At 46.3% G+C, this 21,973-nt stretch overlaps 1 protein-coding gene across 4 annotated transcripts in view; it reads right to left on the reverse strand.

Moving 5' to 3' along the window:
* Positions 1–21,138, reverse strand: part of LOC144604356 (protein TMEPAI-like) — an 80,587-nt gene extending 59,449 nt beyond the window's left edge. For 2 of the 4 annotated variants that reach the window (XM_078418654.1, XM_078418653.1), the window contains exon 1: positions 20,700–21,138. In XM_078418654.1, coding sequence (XP_078274780.1) covers positions 20,700–20,802 — 103 coding nt within the window. In that variant the 5' untranslated portion in view covers positions 20,803–21,138. Of the gene's footprint in view, positions 1–20,040; positions 20,115–20,699 lie in introns of all 4 variants that reach the window. The other 2 variants (XM_078418656.1, XM_078418655.1) reach the window with 2 other exon arrangements.
* Positions 21,139–21,973: the final 835 nt, after the last annotated feature.

The raw sequence follows: 21,973 nt of genomic DNA on the forward strand, positions 1-21,973 counted from the left end.
GATAATGAACCACCAAGGCAACGTCTGCTTAAAGAACAGTTACATAAATGGTCCCTGGGTACTCCACATAGACTGCCGAGAATGAAAACAGCTGCGTGAAAATGTTAGGATTGTTCATCCATCAAAAAGCACTTAAACATTGCCAAGAAATGGTGGGAGTTGGCAAAAGCAAAGCCACCTTATTGTAGTTAGGGCTGTCTAGATAAACATCTATCTGCCCTCAAGACTGACAACTAACTGAGGCATTTCCGTTCGAAAATGGGAGTCAAATCAAATGAGATGGTGACAGCCAACGAGTAGTACCCCAGCACACAAAACATGCATTTATATAGCACCTTTAATGCAGCTGAAGGTGATCTTACGGCAGTGCAAACTACTCTCGCTAAACAAAGGAATCAGCCATCCTGCTAATGTTAGACTTCCGTGAAATTATAGATGCCAATAATAAGATCATCTTTTTCACAACTTCCATCTTTCTCCTCAGTGTGACGGTTTTGGCTTAAAGTACAATACCTGAAACCACTGCAATACGACCACTTTATTACATCAATGCAGAATCTTAGTATCAACAGGTTGTTCAACTGGGAGGACATTCCAGCTAGGAGTAATCTTAGCCAGCGTGGGTATTGCCCGAAACAGGAATCGCAGATTAACTTCTGTTTCCCTATTTCGGAGAAGTGGGAACAAACTGAATTGCATTCAGCACTGGCCAAGGCTTACACCAAAGTTAGACACAAAATGTTGGAGTAACTCAGCGGGTCAGGCAGCATCTCTGGAGAGAAGGAATGGGTTACACCTCCGGTCTGAAGAAGGGTCTCAACCCAATAGGTCATCCATTCATTCCTTCTCTCCAGAGATGCTGCCAGTCCCACTGAGTTATTCTGGCAATTTGTGCCCATCTTCGAAAGAATGTCTAGCTGTCTTCAGGACTGTGTGCAGGGAGTGGGAGTAAAGGCACAATGGAAGGGAGGCAGGGATGTGCCACAGGGAACAGAGCTGAGATTAGTGCTGGCCACAAATGACATTAATGATTTAAAAGTCTGGGACCAAAGTGACTGAATTTATGGAGCACAGAACAGTGCAGCAAGGGAACAGACCCATCAGTCCACGTTTGTGGCTGAACATGACACCAATTTAAAAACTATCGTCCACTGCCTGCACATGATCCATATCCCTCCATTGACAAGAGCCGACCCAAAAGCCACAAACCCCATTATTGTATCTGCTTTTACCACAATCGATGGCAACAAGTTCCAGGCATCTAATATTCTGTGTTAAAAAAAAAAAATTGCACACCTCTCCTTTAAACTTACTTCCTCTGACCTTAGAGTTTATGAATAGCAAGGTCCCAAAGAAATAAGACTGGCGTAAAATCAGAGTAGGACAGAGCTTCGTGCACTGTAGTAGGTGCTTCTGGATTGGATGCTCCACCTGCCCCTAGAGATGGCCATAAATGATTCATGACTATTCTGCCTGATGTTCTGAGCAACATGTAAAGATTACTGAAACAGTTTAATTGCTCCTATATTTCATGGCTATTAGTATAACGTGGCACATTTCAACTATCCCATTCCACCATATCTTGTTGGTTGATAGTAGTCTTGGGATGGCCAAAGGTTGTAGAAGGAAGAGTATTAATACATAATCTTTTGCAGTGTGCTCAAATCAAGAGGATGGGGGGGGGGGGGGGGGGGGGAGGGTAGACTCAGAATGAGGATAGACAAAAAGCTGGAGTAACTCAGCAGGACTGTCATATGTTGAAAGACTGGAGCGACTAGGCTTGTATACACTGGAATTTAGACGGATGAGAGGAGATCTTATTGAAACGTATAAGATTATTAAGGGGTTGGACACGTTAGAGGCAGGAAACATGTTCCCAATGTTGGGGGAGTCCAGAACAAGGGGCCACAGTTTAAGAATAAGGGGTAGGCCATTTAGAACTGAGATGAGGGAAAACTTTTTCAGTCAGAGAGTTGTGAATCTGTGGAATTCTCTGCCTCAGAAGGCAGTGGAGGCCAATTCTCTGAATGCATTCAAGAGAGAGCTAGATAGAGCTCTTAAGGATAGCGGAGTCAGGGGATATGGGGAGAAGGCAGGAACGGGGTACTGATTGAGAATGATCAGCCATGATCACATTGAATGGTGGTGCTGGCTCGAAGGGCCGAATGGCCTCCTCCTGCACCTATTGTCACGCAGCATCTCTGGAGAGAAGGAATGGGTGACCTTACAGGCCGAGACCCTTTCTTCAGACTGGTTAGGGATAAGGGAAATGAGAGATATCGACGGTGATGTGGAGAGATAAAGAACAATGATAGAAAGATATGCAAAACGTAAGGATGATGAAGGAAACAGGCCATTGTTAGCCGTTTGTAAGGTGACAACGAGAAGCTAGTGCGCCTTGGGTGGGGGAGGGGTGGATAGAGGAGATCTATCTGGTCCAAGGACATGCAGGCAAAGAAACAATGGATACTCATAGACGACCACTGATGTACACAAGTGTCTGGGGAAACCAAAATATCAAAAAACACAAGTCAGCATTTGGCTGTGATCATTTCTCACATGCCTCATTAGTCTGATCTACTGTCTGCCAAGGGAATATTAGGAACTATGAGACAATAGCCTCAGGGGCTCCTGTTGAAGCCTATACTTTGCTATCCCATGACTAGCAATCTATACAATAATTATTGACATCAACTCCCCTTTGCAGAAGAGGCCAAAGAGGCAAGGGATGTGCAGGTAAAGGAATAATCTGCATTTGTCTCAGAGTTTGGCCATGAGCAAATAAACAACACAAGTCTTTAGACCCATTTCTAACGTGGTGGTGTAGGTTAATGCTGAGCAAGGGTGTACACAACACAAGTCATTCGACCCACTTCTAATGTGGTGTAGGTTAATGCTGGGCAAGGGTGTACACGACAAAGAAAGGGGGAAGGTGGTAAGAGAAACAAGCGGGTGCAGCCTATTGTATTAATTCTACGATAGACATAAAATGCTGGAGCAACTCAGCAGGATGGGCAGCATCTCTGGATACAAGGAATGGGTGACGTTTTGGGTTGAGATCCTTCCAAATCATGCATCATTTTCCAATCCTCCTTGGTTACAGGAACGATGATAGAGAAAGGCAGAACTTCATACACACGAGGGGGAATCATTGGTTTACAAAACTTGTACATTTTCTCAGGTTTTGTTTCTACTACCATAACTGATCCACTTGTCAAAGTTTCCATCTTGTTTCAAACCATTTGAAAGCTACTTCTCAGACTCTTCGTGTAACAGTCTCAGTTACGCTGTGACAGAAAGGTTAGACTGGGAGTGGGAGGGGGAGTTGAAGTGCTCAGCCACCGGGAGATCAGGTTGGTTAAGGCGGACTGAGCGAAGGTGTTGAGCGAAACGATCGCCGAGCCTGCGTTTGGTTTCGCCGATGTAAAGAAGTTGACCCCTCAGCCTACATCATCACCCCATCGACTTGTGCTGCGATCTTCAAGGATCTTTGGACCTACAACAGGATCCATTTGTTCAATGCTCCGTGAGCCCAGCTATTTATTCATGGTGTACTTTCTATCCTTGTTAAATCTACCTCAAAGCATCGCCTCATATTTACCAGGGTTAAATTCCATCTGCCACTGGCCTGTCTGGTTTACCAGCTCAATATCATTTTGTATCTCAAGATTGGTCTTTGCTGTCAACACCTCTCGACAATGTACATTATTCTCTGTCCCTGACATGGAGTAGAGTGTGCATAATGCACAGCAAAGATCCCAGCACCAATTCCTGTGGTACACCAATGGCCACATGCTTCCAATCACAAATGCGACCCTCCACCATCACTCTGTCTCTAACATCAAGACAATGCTGGATCCAATTAGCCAACTTTGATCCCAAGGACTTTAACCTTTCAGACCAATCTCTCCCCCCTTACTGAAATCTACATAAACCAATACAACCACTCCAAAAAAAAACAAACCTTGCATTGGTCAGACATGATTCTTCATCTACACATCTGTGCTGCCCATCTCCAATCAAGCCCTGCGTTTCCGGGTATAGTTTGTCCATCATTCTTTTTTTTTTTAAATCAGCAATTTCCCCAACCACCAGCTTTAGATCAACTAATCTATAATCAGTTGGCATATCCTCACTGCCGGACTTCAATAAAAGTTACACATTTGTCATCTTCCAGTCATCTGGCACCGCACCAGAGGCCAGCAGAGATTTAACTCTCTGTGCCACAGCCCCAACAATCTCCGCCCTTGCTCCACACACCAGCCTGAAACCTCCACCCCACTAGTCCAGGACAATTTAACATTGTGAGCCTGACCGATCAATGTCCTTGCCAAATGGAGAGCCAAGGGTTGCAAAAGTAGAAGATGGAGCCATGTCACAAATGAGTTGCGTGTACTGCATTCTGGCACCAAGTGAGTATGCATGCAACCAAAGTGTGGGGGGGGGGTTGAGGCTGCAGAAAAGATCAAATGGAGAACAAACGAATGCTTCATTATTTCCACAACAGCAAGGACAGGAAGGATGATCTTCTGATAGTCTTCAACCCGTGATTTTAAAAAGAAACATTACCGTTTTAAACCGCCTCGTGGAAGCATAGAAGACAGACAGCTGGCCAAGTTCACCCTGGCAGACTATACAGTTTGCTTAAAACCCAGACAAGGCGCACCACGTACACCACACAGGCTGCGCTTGTGAGAGGGAGAGAGGAAAAAAAATCACAAGCACGGCACAAAAGAATCAGCTGATGCATAAAGGATCTGAGCAAGGGAGCAGGCAGCTGTCTCCTCATATTGTGCGGCTGCTAGCAGACAGTCTAATCAGGGCACGAGTGCTCACCCAACACAGATAGGATAACTCTGATGACAGAATTACACTGTCCTGACTCTTCCGGCCGCAGTGCTAACACTGCCATTACTGGGCTCACGTGGCATATTTAAGTTCCAACGGAGCCCTCAGGCTGAAAGTCAAAAATAAAATTACAGCTTAATTGCAGAGGACAGACAAAATTGCAGAAGGGTAATATTTACATTAATGGAGGCAATTTGCAAAAGTCAGTAGAAATTTACTTTCTGTGGGAGAATAATAGCATAAAACTTTTGTATTATGTTTATAAAAGCTGTTTAATCACGTCCGCAGAGTGTTTCACTTTGATAACCATCGTTCTTCTTCAGTGCACATCGCATGGGGCGCTGCAGTTTATTGGTCCAATTTTGTTATGCGACTGGTTTAGTTCATGGGTTCTTGTAAAAAACAGCCAAGACCAGACAGTGTAAGGCGACTGGGTGGGCAGTGGTCAGGGCCACTGGAGGAGGGGGTCAGAAGACACAGGACAAATAGATCAGCCATTTCAAGAGAGGACCGATGATGGAGTATAAATGGGCTTTTTTAAGCAGTTGTGCCAATATATTATTATTGTTTGGAGAGAGTCTGGTTTGGCTTAGATTAGTTTAGAGATCTAGAGCGGGAACAGGCCCTTCGGCCCACCGTGTCCATACCGACCAGCGATCCCCGCACATTAACACTGCCCTACACATACACACAGGGGACAATTTTACATTTATAACCAAGCCAATCAACCTGCACGTCTTGAGCGTGGGAGGAAACCGAAGATCTTGGAGAACACCCATGCAGGTCACGGGGAGAACGTACAGACAAGCACCTGTAGTCAGGATGGAACCCGGGTCTCTGGCGCTGTAAGGCTATAGCTCTACTGCCACACCAAAGGTTCCACAAAAGTTTTATCAACTAATTTTGGACACCAGCCTAATTAAGCAAGTATCTGGATACCTAAAAAGGGTAGAAACAGATTTTCTGCTCAAAACAGAATTACAGGGGTTTCCAGATCCCAAGACTGTCAGAGTCACCACCATCGATGTTGGCAACTGGAGGACATCAGAAGCCAGAAGTGGAAGCAAAGAGATTTGAGAGCAGATGGCTGGGGGAGGTCACGGACATGGAGAGGGACAATTCGATATCTGTAACTATTCCCACCATTACTTGTAGAGAGGGATTTAAAAATCAGAAAACTAAATCCATGCCGAGCTAATGTAGCTGGGATGGGGGAGGTAGGGGTGAGAAAGGGGTGCTTCCCATCAAAGATTCACTCGTCACCATTCGCACAGCTCAACTGACGAACACTGTAATGTAGGACAATACATCTTCAAGTTCAAGGGCAGTGTATTTCTGTTGTTTTCAGTGTGCACAAAAGCAAACTTTCACACCTCCCCTCCATCTACTGCAGTACAAACCCCAGTAGTGGCTGTGGTCATTCTAACCACATTGTCTCATTTTAGCTATGCAAAAATCTAAAAAAACTGCATTACAAATAATCAGAAAACACACAATAATTAAAAAGCAAGGAAGAATTTCAAGTAAGTCTAAAGAAGGGTCTCGACCAGAAACATCACCCATTCCTTCTCTCCAGAGGTACTGTCTGTCCCGCTGAGTTACTCCGGCCTTTTGTGTCTATCTTCTGTAAGAATGTAATTGTTCTCTTTGGAACATTTATGATAATAAAACTCTTGACACTTGCTCTCACTAACCAATTCAAAAACCCTGAGCCCGAATAAGTTGTGTGAACATAGCTATTGAGATTGCATTTTAGAAAAAAAACTTGTCATATTTCCAAATCTAGAGTGTATTTGCATTGAATGCAAAAGAAATGTAGGCGTTGGAAATCTGCACTTTATCTTCTGTCCAAGGCACTTGGCAGGCCTCAGAATACAGTATTCAACCATTTCAGACAACCAGCCTTTCCAGTTTATGTCAGCACTGGCAGCAATGATACAAGGTTATCATTAACGGGCGTTTTTCTCTCTCCACAGCTGCTGCCTGATCTGCTGGGTATTTCCAGCACACTTCCGTCTGAGATTGCCAGCGACTGCCGTGTTCTGCTCGTCGCAGGTCCAGCGCCATTGTCTTGGGGAACCACCCTCAGCCCGAAACGTCACCCATTCCTTCTCTCCAAAGATGCTGCCTGTCCCACCGAGTTACTCCGACATTTTGTGTCTATCTTCGGTTCAAACCAGCCTCGACAGTTCCTTCTTCCGCAGGACCACTGACTGCCTGATGTGTGGTCAGAAGGCATTTCAATAGACAATAGGTGCAGGAGTAGGCATTCGGCCCTTCGAGCCAGCTTTCACTCCTGAAGCTTTGTTGCAAGGGACAGGTGGTACCTCCACGTCCAAGTGAATGGAATGTTCCTGGCAATGTGGTTGGGCCTATCCTGCACAACATTGGAATGAGTAGACGCTCTGCAAGGAGCGATACTTGGCATTTGTGCACTCAAACTCACTGCAGCTACACAAAGGGCCACAGAGTCCGTTTCCTTTCTCTCTCTCTGGAGATTTGTACATCACGACTCTGTGGACATGATCCGTAATCCAACCTTCATTAACTCAGTGGGTCAGGCAGCATCTCTGGAGAAAAGGAATGGGAAGCATCACCGATTCCTGTTCTCCAGACATGCTGCCTGACCTGCTAAGCTACTGCATTTTTGTGGTTATCTTCAGAGTAAACGGAGTTCTTACACATCCAGCCTTCATTTATAGCGCAAGGTGGTTTGGGTGACTGCATTGCACAGACACAGGTCATGCATAACACCCGCATCACTTTCAGCAACCCAAGAGCACCTTACATCCAACACCCCGACACTTTCTACCACCCATTTCCAACATTTGTTTCACTCTGGCTATGCACCCTCCCACGTCTCGGAGCCCAGCCCGTCTCTTCCAAACTACATGCCCAACATCTTCTGGTCATTGGACCCAATGCAGAAGGGAACAAAGGATTGATTGGCCCAGGCAGTAAAGGAGATGGCCTTGCCTTGCCTGCTCCTATGCTGGTTCTATCCCCACACACTCAGCAATGGCGGTTCAAAAATCGGTTACAACTAAGCATCAAGTTGCAAATGAACTACAGAAGACAGTGATGTTGTCCATGAGTTAGAGTCCGATGAGCATGCCAATTACTCATTTTTAAATATACTAATTTGAAGACCAATTAGCCAGCATCTGGATTCCCAATTTGCCACATGCGACCCTCAGCAAATGATACTGGGTGGACAACATTGGCGTAGGGGATGTTGTGCGGCCGGGAAAACAAAGTTTGAAGTACCTCGAATAACTAAACCAGTTTATTATAAAGCAATACAAATCTGTTTAGTTGCAAAGAGCACCAGTCATGATGTACAGGCTGCCAGACACAGCAAATCAATTTAATCCTTCTTTCAACATCTCTCCCCCCCCCCCCCCCATCCACCTCTCAAGGATCATTCTGACAACTAAAGAGCTGTGTGGTTCAGACAGGTCAAGCCCTTTTTAAAAGTCTTCTTAACAGTACAGATTCCCCCAAGACTCATCAACATTTAAAAAGTGAAAGCTCCAGTCCTTAATTAGTGCAGGCAACTGAATTAAAAAGACGCAGGTATCGCCAGCCAAACCACGGACAAATGAAGATTTACAGCAAACGAGGAGCGCAAGCCAGAGACACGGGCAAGCGAGAAAAATAATTCTACTCAAATATGACAAAAGGAATGGAAAATGATGGAGAAAGGCGAATGCAACAAGAACCCAGGATTGTATAAAAAAGACAAATGAGATCAGAAGCAGACAGGCAGCAGGATAAAAAGCCCTGTGGGAATACTGATTTCATCGACCTGGACAGGACCTTTGTACAGGCAACTGACGGTCATAGGAACAGTCCCTTTCAGACTACAAATGTGCCAGTCTATAACAACCAATGTGTGTTCTCTTCATAGAAATGCACTCAAAACCATCTCTACTCTATATGTGTTGGACTACTATAGTACTGGTAAATACGGACAAACAAGAAAAACAAACAGCACAACTACTCTCTACAGAATCAAAAATATCTACATTTCATTTGTCTCAATTAAAATAATTCATAACCAGACTCCAAAAATCCATTTAGCTCATTAGGGATTAACTTTCTGCACCAATGAAATAATTAGGGGGTTTAAAAGTGATTTCTATGTAGGTCCTCCCTCTGTAGGAAGCAGCTGATTATTTCGGGCAAAAGCACACAATCTCATTTGTGAAATTTTGGTACCTCATGGTCTGCCAGAACTCACCCCTTGTAGTCACACAAGACCACACGGTGCTGCTGCCAGAGAACAACTCGCATTGCAGGGGGAACATGGTAGTTCTGAAGCCAACTTCACATCTTCTACTTTACACTCACACGAGGGACAGATGAAATTGGGGTCAAAATGGTCGCTCCCTCCATTCCAAAAAAAATAATAATAGTCAACCCTCACCTCATGGTCCCTCTCACCTCAGCAGTCACGCTCAAACTCAAAGACGGAAACTGTCAGGAGAATATTCCACGAGAGAGCAACCCTGTCCCGACATAATATCCACCAGGAAACATCCCAGCAGGGCTCGCTGGGTAACAATGAAGAGTCTGTGGAATTCTTCCTTGCTATAATAAACATTCTATTACAAAATATATTGCAGGAGAAAATGTACTTATATTGTTCAAGCAAAACGGGACAGTGCTTTACACATTTGCAGTCAATACATTTCATACCCACACTCGTACTTTATTAGCCAAGTACGTTTCGCAACATAAGAGGAATTTGATTTGAACCTCATCGTCACCAGAGGCACGGAATGATACAGCACGGAAGGACACCTCTCGGCCCACCTATTTCATTCTCCCCGCAGTCCATTAACTGTTCCGACACTCCACTCCCCCTCCCATTCCCAGTCCACTTCAACTCCCCCTCCCATTCCCAGTCTGACCTTTCTGTCATGGGCCCCCTCCAGTGCCATAGTGAGGCCCACCGGAAATTGGAGGAACAGCACCTCATATTTCGCCTGGGCAGCTTGCAGCCCAGTGGTATGAACATTGACTTCTCCAACTTTAGATAGTTCCTCTGTCCCTCTCTTCCCCTCCCCCTTCCCAGATCTCCCTCTATCTTCCTGTCTCCACCTATATCCTTCCTTTGTCCCGCCCCCCCGACATCAGTCTGAAGAAGGGTCTCGACCCGAAACGTCACCCATTCCTTCTCTCCTGAGATTCTGCCTGACCTGCTGAGTTACTCCAGCATTTTGTGAATAACCACCCACATTTGATCACTTGGAGCAATTAACAGTTGCCAATCACCACACATATTGGGGATGAGGCAAGAAGTAGGAGCACCCAGAGGATACCGTCACAAGGTTGAACCTGTAAACTCCACATGGTCATCACTGCAAGTCATTAGCGAACCTGATGCATTCGAGTCAGGAGACAGCAGCTCTAGTAGCACCTGCCATGGTACTGTTGTGCAGCTTATTTAAGAGAACAGCACACTGGTTGGCCTTTTGCACTGAACTAAACAGGGAGGGAGGAAAGAAGCTGGGGACATCAGTAGTCCTGCCCAAGGACCCTGTGCTCTCTCTGCTCCTCCACCCCACCCCACCCGCGCACCAAACAGTTCAAGCAACTTAGTGGACTGAGCAGTCGGAAGGAATTGTTGGCACTTCACGTTTCGATCCAAAGCTTCAACAATTCCTTCCCCCTCCACAGATGCTGCTTAACCCACCGAGTTCCTCGAGCAAATTGTTTGATGTGCCAAAATTATATTCCAGCTGAGATTAACCAACCTTGAGGCCAGCCAGAGCTGGAATCCACGAACTCTTGTTCGATACACCTCAGGATCACACCAGAAAATGCTTAAACTGTTACATGGGCAGCTATTAACACAACCAACCTCTTCCATCTTGTGTATTAGTACTCGCTGCTGATAGTCCAGACCAGGAACTTTGCAGCTTAACTCACGCTTCTACCAGGCCCTGCCCTTCACTAAATCAGTCACTGATTATGTCAAATAACATCATACATCCCAACACGTGAAATGCCGTGACACAACCATACCACGTTAAAGGAGCAGGAGAAAACTACTCATGCAAGTTACATGGACAAGAGAAAAATTATACTTTGCATCGGAAATTCAAGCAAGAAATGGGATTTTCCGCCCTTTTCCCGATCGAGAGCGGCAGTAGTCTTAATCCCGAGTCTGTTCCATTCTCACTGCTCCCAATGATGCACTATCTAATGATAATGCATACTACATCCCATGACACGTGTTGAGATAACATAACATAACAGAACTTTATTGTCATTCGGTATAAATACCGAACGAGATGTTACTGCTGCTCTTTGTTCCAAACTCCAGTAACCTTTAACTTCTAAACCATACATGGTATATAGCCCTACCATGCCTTTGATGGCAGCTTCATAGCTGGCATCGAGCAAAGCCCGACACCGAAAGGTATCAGAGCCAATGACCAGGCTTGATGAAGGAGTCTAGACAGCAGATCTCCAGAGCATGGGGCTTGGACAGCACATCTCCAGAGCATGGGGCTTGGACAACTGATCTCCAGAGCATGGGGCTTGGACAACTGATCTCCAGAGCATGGGGCTTGGACAACTGATCTCCAGAGCATGGGGCTTGGACAGCAGATCTCCAGAGCATGGGGCTTGCACAGCACATCTCCAGAGCATGGGGCTTGGACAACTGATCTCCAGAGCATGGGGCTTGCACAGATCTCCAGAGCATGGGGCTTGCACAGCAGATCTCCAGAGCATGGGGCTTGGACAACTGATCTCCAGAGCATGGGGCTTGCACAGCTGAATCCAAACACAAGGCAATGAACAAATTGCAGATGCCAGAGCCTGGAATTTGAGTCCAGATGTTTGCAAACGGCTGTAAATTCCAGGTTGAGACAGATTGGAATAATGACCTAGAAATTAACCCGATTTTTTCCCCCATTATTAAGCAGTGTCAGGAATCTCTTTAAAACACAGCTTCAAAATATTCAAAGAAATTATGAAATTCATTGGTACCACTTTCAAAACAATCCCAGCAACTCCCTGGTGTAGCATCATCCTGTATCAGGAACAGCAGGCTTTTGATGCTGAATTTCCCACATTGGTCATACCTTTCCTCACAGCTCTGACCTGAGGAAGTAGCCCGCCTAGAATATAACCCAGCACCTGGAGGAATGCTGCCCATTACATTGAGAAAAAAGGCAGCAGATTGATCTAGGTGGGCAGAGGAACCTGCAAAGGATGAAGGATGTTAAAGGGGAGGCCTCTTTCTCGTGCAAAGGGCATCAATGACAGAAATGTGCAGGAAAAACACGATTACGGAGCTAGCATTGCAACCACGTCTATTGTTTGGAGATACAGCATGGAAACAGGCTCTTCAGCCCACCGAGTCCGGCCCGACCAGCAATCCCCACACACTAACACTGTCCTACACACACACTAGGGACAATTCACGTTTATACCAAGCCAATGAACCTACAAACCTGTATGCCTCGAGTGTGGGAGGAAACTGGTGAAAACTAACACAGGTCACAGGGAGAACGTACAAACTCCGTACAGATAGCACCCGTAGTCAGGATCAAACCCGGGTCTCTGGTGCTGTAAGGCAGCAACTCTACCGCCGTGCCACTGTTTGGTTCAAGGCAGATGTGAATGCAAAGGTTGCATTTATCAAAACTGAAAAGGTGGCACGTGAGCATTTGTTCACTTCTACATTACGGCAGTGGGCACCAAATCAGGAAACATTGGCAGAGGCAGCGTGCAAGGATGCAGAGGCAAGCCATGAGTGTCTGATGGTGACCATGATTACCAGAGCTTGGCAGGTACTTGCGTTGAGTTGCCGTTTGAGGCTTGTCCAGGCTTAAATGCAAGCATGCCACTGAAGGTACCTTTCGGGAATTGGCAGCAGAGTGGTATGCAATTGGACTCCAGAGCTTCACAGGCTTGTCGTGGCCACTTCATCCAATGATAGGAAGGACAGAATCCATTACCGCCCTGCTGGCTGCGTATTGTAGTCAAACTCAAGACACCTCACCGACGTCTGGTTTTGCTGGGAGTGCCGTAACCCGAGGTTGTGATTCAGTCCCAGCAGAGTCACAGGGATAACATTCTCACAGAGCCGCCTGATGAGGCAGCAACCGACTACCTGCGCTGGGTCCCATGGCAGGTTTTGCACACAAATAACCAATAATTCAGCACTAAATCTGTGCTTATCAGCAACTGCTGCTGTAGAACGAGACACTAATTTATAACCAGCGCAAAGGATCAAGACAGTGCAGCTCCATCGACTCCGGGTACAGCTGTGCAACATCCACCCAAGCCGGCAGATGCTCTGCACTTTAGCTGAAACTGCAGCAATGCAAGCATTAGCTCATTGACAACGGATGTGAACAATGGGGCACTTTCAAGGTAGTAAGGCACTCCCATTTTCACATCAAAATGTTGTAGCTTCAAGCTACAAAAGGTGTTTCAGCACGCAATCCAAACTGAAATTTCAATGCAGAAAGGTGTGTTTAGTAGTCATAAACTTCCATGTGTACGGACAAGCATTGGCCTGCGCATCATGTTCAAGTCAACTTTAAAGACCCATGGCATTATCAAGGGAGAAGCAGCAGGCTCTCCTGGTGCCCAGTTCCACAATCCTCAGCTGCAGCAACAGCATGATGAGCTACTTTAAAAGGACACCTTTGCATGAGTGCCTATGCATCTGTGTTTCATGCATACAGCCACATACATTCAAGTGCTGCAGGGCAAAGTATTTTGTTGCATGCAAGAGCCGCTGGGATAACCCCGCAAAGCGCTAAATAAACGTTCTTTCGTTCCTTATTTAGTCAGTGTCAGCATGACCCGAACAGAGGGTTACACTGACCACAGAACCATGTTTGATCTGCCTAAAGTACCCTGATGTCATCACACACCATGTGTATTCGTTACACAATTGGAGTCCAAGGACGCACTCGGAGACAGGCATCGAGTGCCACGGGAAGAGCTTCAATTCAGTGAAAGATGCTCTTTGTTCTGCCCGAAAATTGTTGGTCTGCAACACAGCAAGATGTCCATAAGGGAACGCTGCCGGCAGACGCACTCCAGATTGCAGGAGCACGTGCCGAGCAAGGGACGGTTGCAGACAACGCAAAGGCTCTGTGGGGGAGGACCAGAGTCGAGGGTCCTTCCACTCCTGGACACGGAGGGTGACCCGCTCACGAAGGTCCCTCCGTGACCCCAGGGAGCCATGTAACTTGCATGTAACACTGCAAACACTGCTGGCTGCAACAACAGCAACATTGAATGTACAGGCACACCAAGAACAGATGAAGTGTTTTGGACTCTATTGTTTGGTACATAATTTTTTTAATTAAAAATAAAGTTTAGTTTTGAGATAAAAGGAATTGGAGTCCAATGTGAAGAGAACAATGGCGACCCTAGTACATGATGACACCAGGGTCTGGTCTGCACAGATGGGCAATCTTTCTCCTGCTTCCCACCTGGATGCGTAGCCTTGCTCCCACAATTCCGCCACCTCCTTCCCCATTCCCTCGCAGTTCATGCACCCCCCGTTCCTTCTCTCCAGAGATGCTGCCCGTCCCGCTGAGTTACTCCAGCATTTTGTGTCTATCCTTGGTGTAAACCAGCATCTGCAGTTCCTTCCAGCAGTCATCTTCTCTCCCACAGCACAGCCTTTTGCCTTTTCATCTCTGTTCTTTGTCCAACCTTTTGCCACGCAACCTCCCCCCCCCCCTCACCAGTACCCACCCATCACTTGCCTGCATTTGTCATGCCCCACCCCCCTTCCAGTTTTCTCACCCCCCCCCCCCAACTACAATCAGTCTGAAGACGGGACCCAACACAAACTTTTAGTCTGTATATGCCCTCCAGAAATGCTGCCTGAGACGCTGAGATACTCCAACACGGTGGCCTTTTTCTTGTAAACCATCATCTGCAGTTCCTTGTGTCAACCTTTCTACTCCGCCTGTTTTCCTTTTTTCCATGCCCTTCCCTCATCTACTCTTTCCCATCTTGCTCCAGCTACTTCCTACCTCTTTCCTATTTCCTCTTCCCGAGGTTTAACCAGCGTTTGACAGAGACAGCCAGCCGTATTAGTAACCAGAGGATAGATTCAAGACAATTGAAAAGAGGGGGGAGGAGAATTTGAATTACAGTAAACAATGAGTGCTTAACAAAGCACTGCGTTGAAAGAGGGAAAATTCAAGAGCAACTTTGATGAAGTTTGTTAAATATTTGAAGGGGAACTAAATCTAAATGGGGGAAAAGAATACAGAATTGGGACTGATATGAAACCTCCTTCAAACAACTGATGTACCCAAGGGATAAAAGACTCATCACTTCTGTTACACGATTCCCTTGTACCAGGCACTATTAGAAATGTACCAAAGCAGGTAACTTTAACATAAAACACGCATGCTAAATTTTACCCATGAAATGAAGGAGGAGAACCACTATCAGCAGCAAAATAAATGTATCCCGATGGCTAACCACTTTAATTCCCATTAACACACTGACCTTTCTGACCTAGACCAGTGATGATGACACATGTAAATTGGAGGAACAGCACCTCATATTGTGCTTGGGTAGCTTGCAACCCAGTAGAATGAACATCAAATTCTCCAATTTTAGGTAACTTCTACAAACACCATCACATACTCTTCACCCCCCCCCCCCCACTTTCTCCCCTCATTCTCACCCCTAAATTCTCTCCACTAAAGGTCCACTAACTAGTTCCAAGTTTCCCTCTTAGGCTCACACCATCTCTAGCCAACAATCAGCCTACCAGGGAACTTTCCTTTCCTGACGTGATCTGTTGCCCCGATTTTCCTCCTCTCCCCCCCCCCCCCCCCCCCCCCCCGTAGTTGCTTCCAGCTCCCCCCACCCACTACAATCAGTCTGAAGAAGGGTCCCGACCAGAAACATCACCTATCCATTTTCTCCACAGAGGTTGTCTGACCCACACGGGTACTCCAGCATTTTGTCTCTAAACTTTGGTATAAACCAGCATCTGCATTTCCTTTGGTATTACACATAAACTCAGTCCTGGGAACCAGTGATATATCTTGGGACAAAAAGGTTAAAAGCCTTACAAAAAGGAAACGATAGGAATTCAAGGCATTCCCATTTCCCCATGCTAACAGTGCAGACAAAAGGACCCACATCAAAAACATTGATCATAGTTTTAAGGCCATCTCTTTTCTGTCACCTAATGCACTGTGACACCAACACCATTGTCAAGTTTGCAGACGACACAACGGTGATCGGGCTGATCACCAACGGTGATGAAACAAACTACAGAGCGGAGGTGCAGAACCTGGCGGACTGGTGCTCTGATAACAACCTGTCCCTAAATACCACCAAGACCAAGGAGCTGATCATCAACTTCCGTAGGTCACACAACGGGGAATATGCCCCGATCTTTATCAACGGGGACAGTGTGGAGAGAGTGTCCAGCTTCAAGTTTCTGGGCACTCACATTTCGGAGGACCTAACATGGTCCACTAACACTGCTGCGCTGGTCAAGAAGGCACAGCAATGACTGTTCTACCTAAGAACACTGAAAAAGTCTGGTCCACCCCAACAGCTGCTGACGACCTTCTACCGCTGCACCATAGAGAGCATCCTAACACATGGCATCCCTGTGTGGTATCTCAGCTGTACGGAGGCAGAGAGGAAAGCTCTTCAGCGGGTAATGCATAGAGCTCAGAGGACTATCAGAACACAGCTACCAGCCTTGGAGGGCATCTACAACACACGATGCCTCAGAAAAGCCACCAGCATCCACAAAGACTCTTAACACCCCTGTAACAGTCTGTTCGAACTTCTACCATCGGGCAGACGATACAAGGCCTTTTACGCCCGCACCTCCAGACTCAGGAACAGCTTCATCCCCAGGGCCATAGCTGCCATGAACCGGTCCTGCTGAGCCGGATGGTCACATCGCACAGTGAACCGGCACAGACCTACTTGCACTTTATTCTGTTTTAAAACTGTTCTAATTTGTTTCATTGGGTTGTTTAAATGAATACTGATTAGCCAATTAATTTATTGCATCGAATGGAAGTCGCATTCCCAATCTCGTTGTACCCCTGTACAATAACAATAAAGATATATTGTATTGCATTGTATGTAGATGCCAGTCAAATGTATTTTGTATTAACACTTCTGATCAATTATTCACCATTCCACTGGGACAAGGAGCCACCAAAAAGGGAAGAATTGGAATACAGCAGACGTCCCCATTTCCAAACTTGGACTTGATCCACTGGATTACATCCCAGGAATCAGATTTTATTTTGCTGCGGTTTGCTAACCTCATGATTTGCTTGTGCAATGCAAGTCTCCTGCTGCCTGGCAGGGAGTTGGCACAACCCAGGGATTACAGCCAATCTCCAAGGCTACAGAATGCATAAGCCTCCACACGGCAACTAATCACAGTCTTCTCCACTGCCGCAGACAGGCACTTCAAACAATAATACAGGGGACAAGGCACAAATGAACTACTTGACTTGCAGAAATCCGAATGGAAAAGGGGTGCAACGGGATAGGTGTAAAGCGAGACAGAATGGGCACTAAACATCAGTGGTCTTCGCAAATCTCGACAACAATCTGCACATTGAGGGGAAGCTCAGGGCGAGATCAGGAAACTACAGTTATATCAAGTTCGAATGACGCGCAGTTCAATTACTCCAAATGATGTAAGGTTTTGCTTTTCATTTGCATCTCTGCAATTATGCAATTGTGTCGCATTTAAAATAAAATAGTCGATTGTTCCAGTTGTTCGCTTTGCCAAACTCCAATCAATCTTCCCAGAAGCAACCGCTTGCTGTCTTGGAGATGGTGCTTGAAACAAATCAAACATTCTCGTAAAGAACAACAGGATAGCTGTAAATTAAGTTATTCAAAAGAAGCCCTCTCACACCAAGAAAGCTTGATACCGTCCAGGAATGCAAGCTGGGGGTTTTCTTTACCTGCACCTGAAAGAATGGAATTCATCCAGGTCAATGGATATTTTTACGGCAGAGATAGATAGATTCTTGATTATTACAGGTGTCGGGGCTAACCCGAGGATGTACTGGCGTTGGAGAGGGTCCAGAGAAGATTTACGAGAAATTATTGAGTTAACACATGATGAGCGTTTGAAGGCATTGGGCTGGACTTTTGAAGGATGTGATGGGACCTCATTGAAGCTTACTCAATAGTGAAAGGCCTGGAAGGGATGGATGTTTCCACTAGTAGGAGAGTCTAGGACCAGAGGTCATAGCCTTAGAATTAAAGGGTGTTCATTTAGGAGAGGGATTAATTTAGTCAGAGGGTGGTGAATCTGTGGAATTCATTGCCATTGACAGCTGCGGAGGCCAAGTCAGTGGATATTTTTACAGTGGAGATTGAAATTCTTAATTAATAAGGGCATTACGGATTATGGGGAGAATCCAGAAGATTGGTGTCGAGCGGTGGAGATAGATCAGCCATGATTGAATGGCAGAGTAGACTTGATAGACTGAATGGCCTAATTCTGCTGCTATCACTTATGAATGTAGGAGTCAGTTAGCCCAGTGTAACCTAAGCAGGTACACAAAACCACTGACCAGAATCTAACAGCTCTCAGCCTCTGCACCCAGTTGCAATGTTGATAAGAATAACACCATCTGAAGTGTAGTTGACAGCAGAAAGTCATTAGCGTGGAAGGAAATGCAACATACTTGTATTTAAATAACAAAAGGTGTTGCTGAACAGCAGATCCTCCCCACAAACCTGAAATCTGCCAGACAATCAAAACCTGCCAGACCGAGACACCACACAAGTGCAGTACTGCACCTCAGTTTTAATCACACTGTCTAGACTCACCAATCTGGGCTGGCAATGGTGCACAGTACAAATTAATTTACGACTGCTCTGTACATTTCTATGATTAATCTTAAGATGCTCTATCTTGCATTTTGCAAACAAATATACGACAGCAGATCATAAATAAAAGCAAAACTGAAATTAAAAGCAGATACAGGGCTGACGTATAAATGTGCCAGAATGATTGACAATGACAAGAAGAATCAAGAGTCCATGTTAAAAAAATAATGCAGCCAAATGGCATTTTAAGTGGAGGGAGAGACGTCGTACAAGATATCTTCAACCCTCTCAGGAACATTTGAAGTCTGACATTGGAACCTTGATTTGAGAAACCTTGGCAGATGGCAAAGATGATGTATTTGAATCAGGATCTGTGGTTTGACAGTAAATGTTAAGTAATGCCGAACACAGAGTGACACGGCTTAAAGAAAAATAATTTATATAAACTCTTGCCAGACTCGACTGTAAACTGCTCCCTGAAACCCGACAACTCTGCACCAACAGTAGTCAGTCAAGCAGCAAGCAAACCAGACAGATCCTTACATCACAGAAAGCACAAAAGGTATAAAAAGTCACAGCTGATCTGGACAGACTGGCAGTGTCTATGTCTGGGAGCTGAATCCGCAGGAGTGGTCTCCCAAGAACGCAAGAGCTTATATCATCCGACAAGAGCAGTCAGACTGCTTCAATCAATTGCCATCCCATTCCAAATGGGTGAATCAGTGAACATGTCAAAAAGTTCTAGGCTTTGTTTTAATATCTGCTATTACTCAAGTTATTATTAAAATATTTTAATAGAACCAACCTTAAAATAAGCATAGTTGAAACAATCAAATTCTCCCAACTTACATATTTTTCGTCCAATAACCCTAAAATTGTTGGAATTTCCCTTCTTCAGAAAGCTAACTTCCTGAACTTCATCAATTCAGTACAATGCTGCCTGCTCAAAGTTCGGATCATTGGTACTCAAATCAATAATTCATTGTATTTTGCAGAAAGTCAAGGATTATCAAGACATCCCACGGGATAACTAGATCTTAAAGAATGACTCACCCCGTTTAACTAATCATAAAATAACAGACTACAATACGTGGAAAGGGCTGGGGTCTCTCGCCCGCCCCGCCCGCCCGCCAATTTCTTTACTCTTTTAGTATCGAGTTGTGAGAAATGGCACAAGAATGTAACACAAAGAATTCTTGGTGCGTTTAAAATACTGTTTGACAAGGTCATTCGAAGGTGCGTACGGTCGGTCGAACTAGACTAAACCCGCCTTAGTCAGGGAAAGGTCTGAACGGGTTGTGGAGAGTGAGACGAACAAAAAGAAACGAGACGAGGGTGGAGGAGGCGAACCTTAAACGAAACCGAACAGCACACTTGCCCAACATTTGGTACTGGCGGCGTCAACGGTTTTTTCTTTCTTTTTTCTTAAAAAAAAAGGGAAACTCGTAAGTGTCTCAAAGCTGCCTTTGGACAACAAAACAAAGGTGGTGGTGTCGAGTGATTTGAGGGGTGGTGGGGGAGAGAGCGAGCAGACGCCTTCCTTGAGAAAGTCCGTGTTGTGACCGCGAACTTGGCCAAGAAACGGGTCTGGAAGGAAAAAAAAAAATCGGCTCCCAACTCTCTCAGCTCAAAAAGTGAAAGAGCGACACAAATAAAGCCAGCAGTTTCTCACTGAGAGAAAAATAACTTACAACGAGGGGGACAGGAGGGGGGGGGGGGGGGAACCCCACACATACAAACTCTGACAGGAGCGAAAACTCCACCACCATGTAGTCGAGGGGTTGCGAGACGCCGTCTTTAACGAACAACACGGCCAGACAGGGCACCAGACAGACAGACAGCAACCCCTCACTTTCTCCCCCCCCCCCTCCCTCCCCTCCTTATTAAAAGGAGTCGTATTTTAATAGTTACAAGTGACAACAATCAGGAACTCTCCCCCAACCCCCCACTCTTAACGATGCCGCATTAAATTAAAACTGTACATAAAATAAGATGTTACGAGTACTTACTAATCTCCATACTCTGGAACAAAGAGCGTTTGCAGTTACATGTGCAGGAAACATTGGGCTGATTCGTTGCGGCTGTGCTGTTCAGACCCATCAAGTTGTACATTTAATATTGAAAGGGGAAGAGGAGGGGGGAAAAAATAAATACAATTAAATAAAGGCAGCCAGGCGGCCCCGGGAGGGAGAGAGAGAAAGAGGGGGGAGAGAGAGAGAGAGACAGAGAGAGGGGAACCTTCGCTGGCTAAGATCTGCTGGCTGGACCCTGTGACAGGGAGGGCAGCTGGCTACCTCTCAGTTGTGAGACGGCATAGTCAGGGAGTGCTAGTCCAGTGCAGCCCCGTTACTCAGCCTGCTAGCCGGCCTGGCTCCGGAAACACCAAGTGCTACTTTGTGTGTGGCAGCTTCTCACTCGGATACAAGTAGCGCCGCAGCCAGTCCTCAGCCGCTGTCAATCACCCGGCTCCGGGCTCGGCCCCGCCCCCGACTGGCTGGATGATGGACGGCCGGGCGGACCAATCAACGGCCCCGACCGTCCGCGGCCTCCGGCCAATAGCGAGCGTTCGGAGGCGGGATCTGCCGGGGGGCTCTATGACGTCACCGGCCAGACAGGGCGCGGCCGCCAACTTTAGAGCCTCGCCCCCAGCTCTGATTGGCGTCCTTCTGACCCTATAGCAGGTTCGCGACGGCGGGGAAGCGCGCTGCCGTCAGAAGCGCCAGCCAATGGTGGGAAGGCGAGGGGGCGGGACGTCGGAGTTGTCGGAGCTGTCGCTCAAGGGACTGGGAGGGGCCAGAGGCCGGACGTGACGCCAACGTGGCTATTGACGTTCATACAAGCCAATAGAGACCTGGCTCGACCGGCGGCCCGCACCCTATTGGACCATCGTCAGTTAGCGCGGGGACAAGGGGAGCACCCACGTGGGGCAGCACCACTTGTTTCAAATGAGCCCCTCTTCCCAGGAAGGAGGGGAAAGTTTGCCACAACTCTCTTTTATAGTCATACAGTGTGGAAACAGGCCCAACTTGCCAACAGGCCCCAGCTACACCAGACCCACCTGTCTGCATCTGACCCACATCCCTCTAAACCTGTCCTATCCATGTACCCGTCTCAATGTTTCTTAAACCTCCCTTTTATGCTCAATAAGTGCAGGGGACTTACTAATATGAACAAGACCTTAAGCCCCTTTGGTTCATTGGTCAGAGAGGCGAATAATTATTAACAGAACCATCTTCCAATGAATTAATCCTCCCTAAATAAAGAAGAGGCTGATTTTAAACAC

The sequence above is a fragment of the Rhinoraja longicauda genome, chromosome 22, assembly GCF_053455715.1.
Source record: "Rhinoraja longicauda isolate Sanriku21f chromosome 22, sRhiLon1.1, whole genome shotgun sequence".
In the NCBI taxonomy this organism is placed as follows: Eukaryota; Metazoa; Chordata; class Chondrichthyes; order Rajiformes; family Arhynchobatidae; genus Rhinoraja; species Rhinoraja longicauda.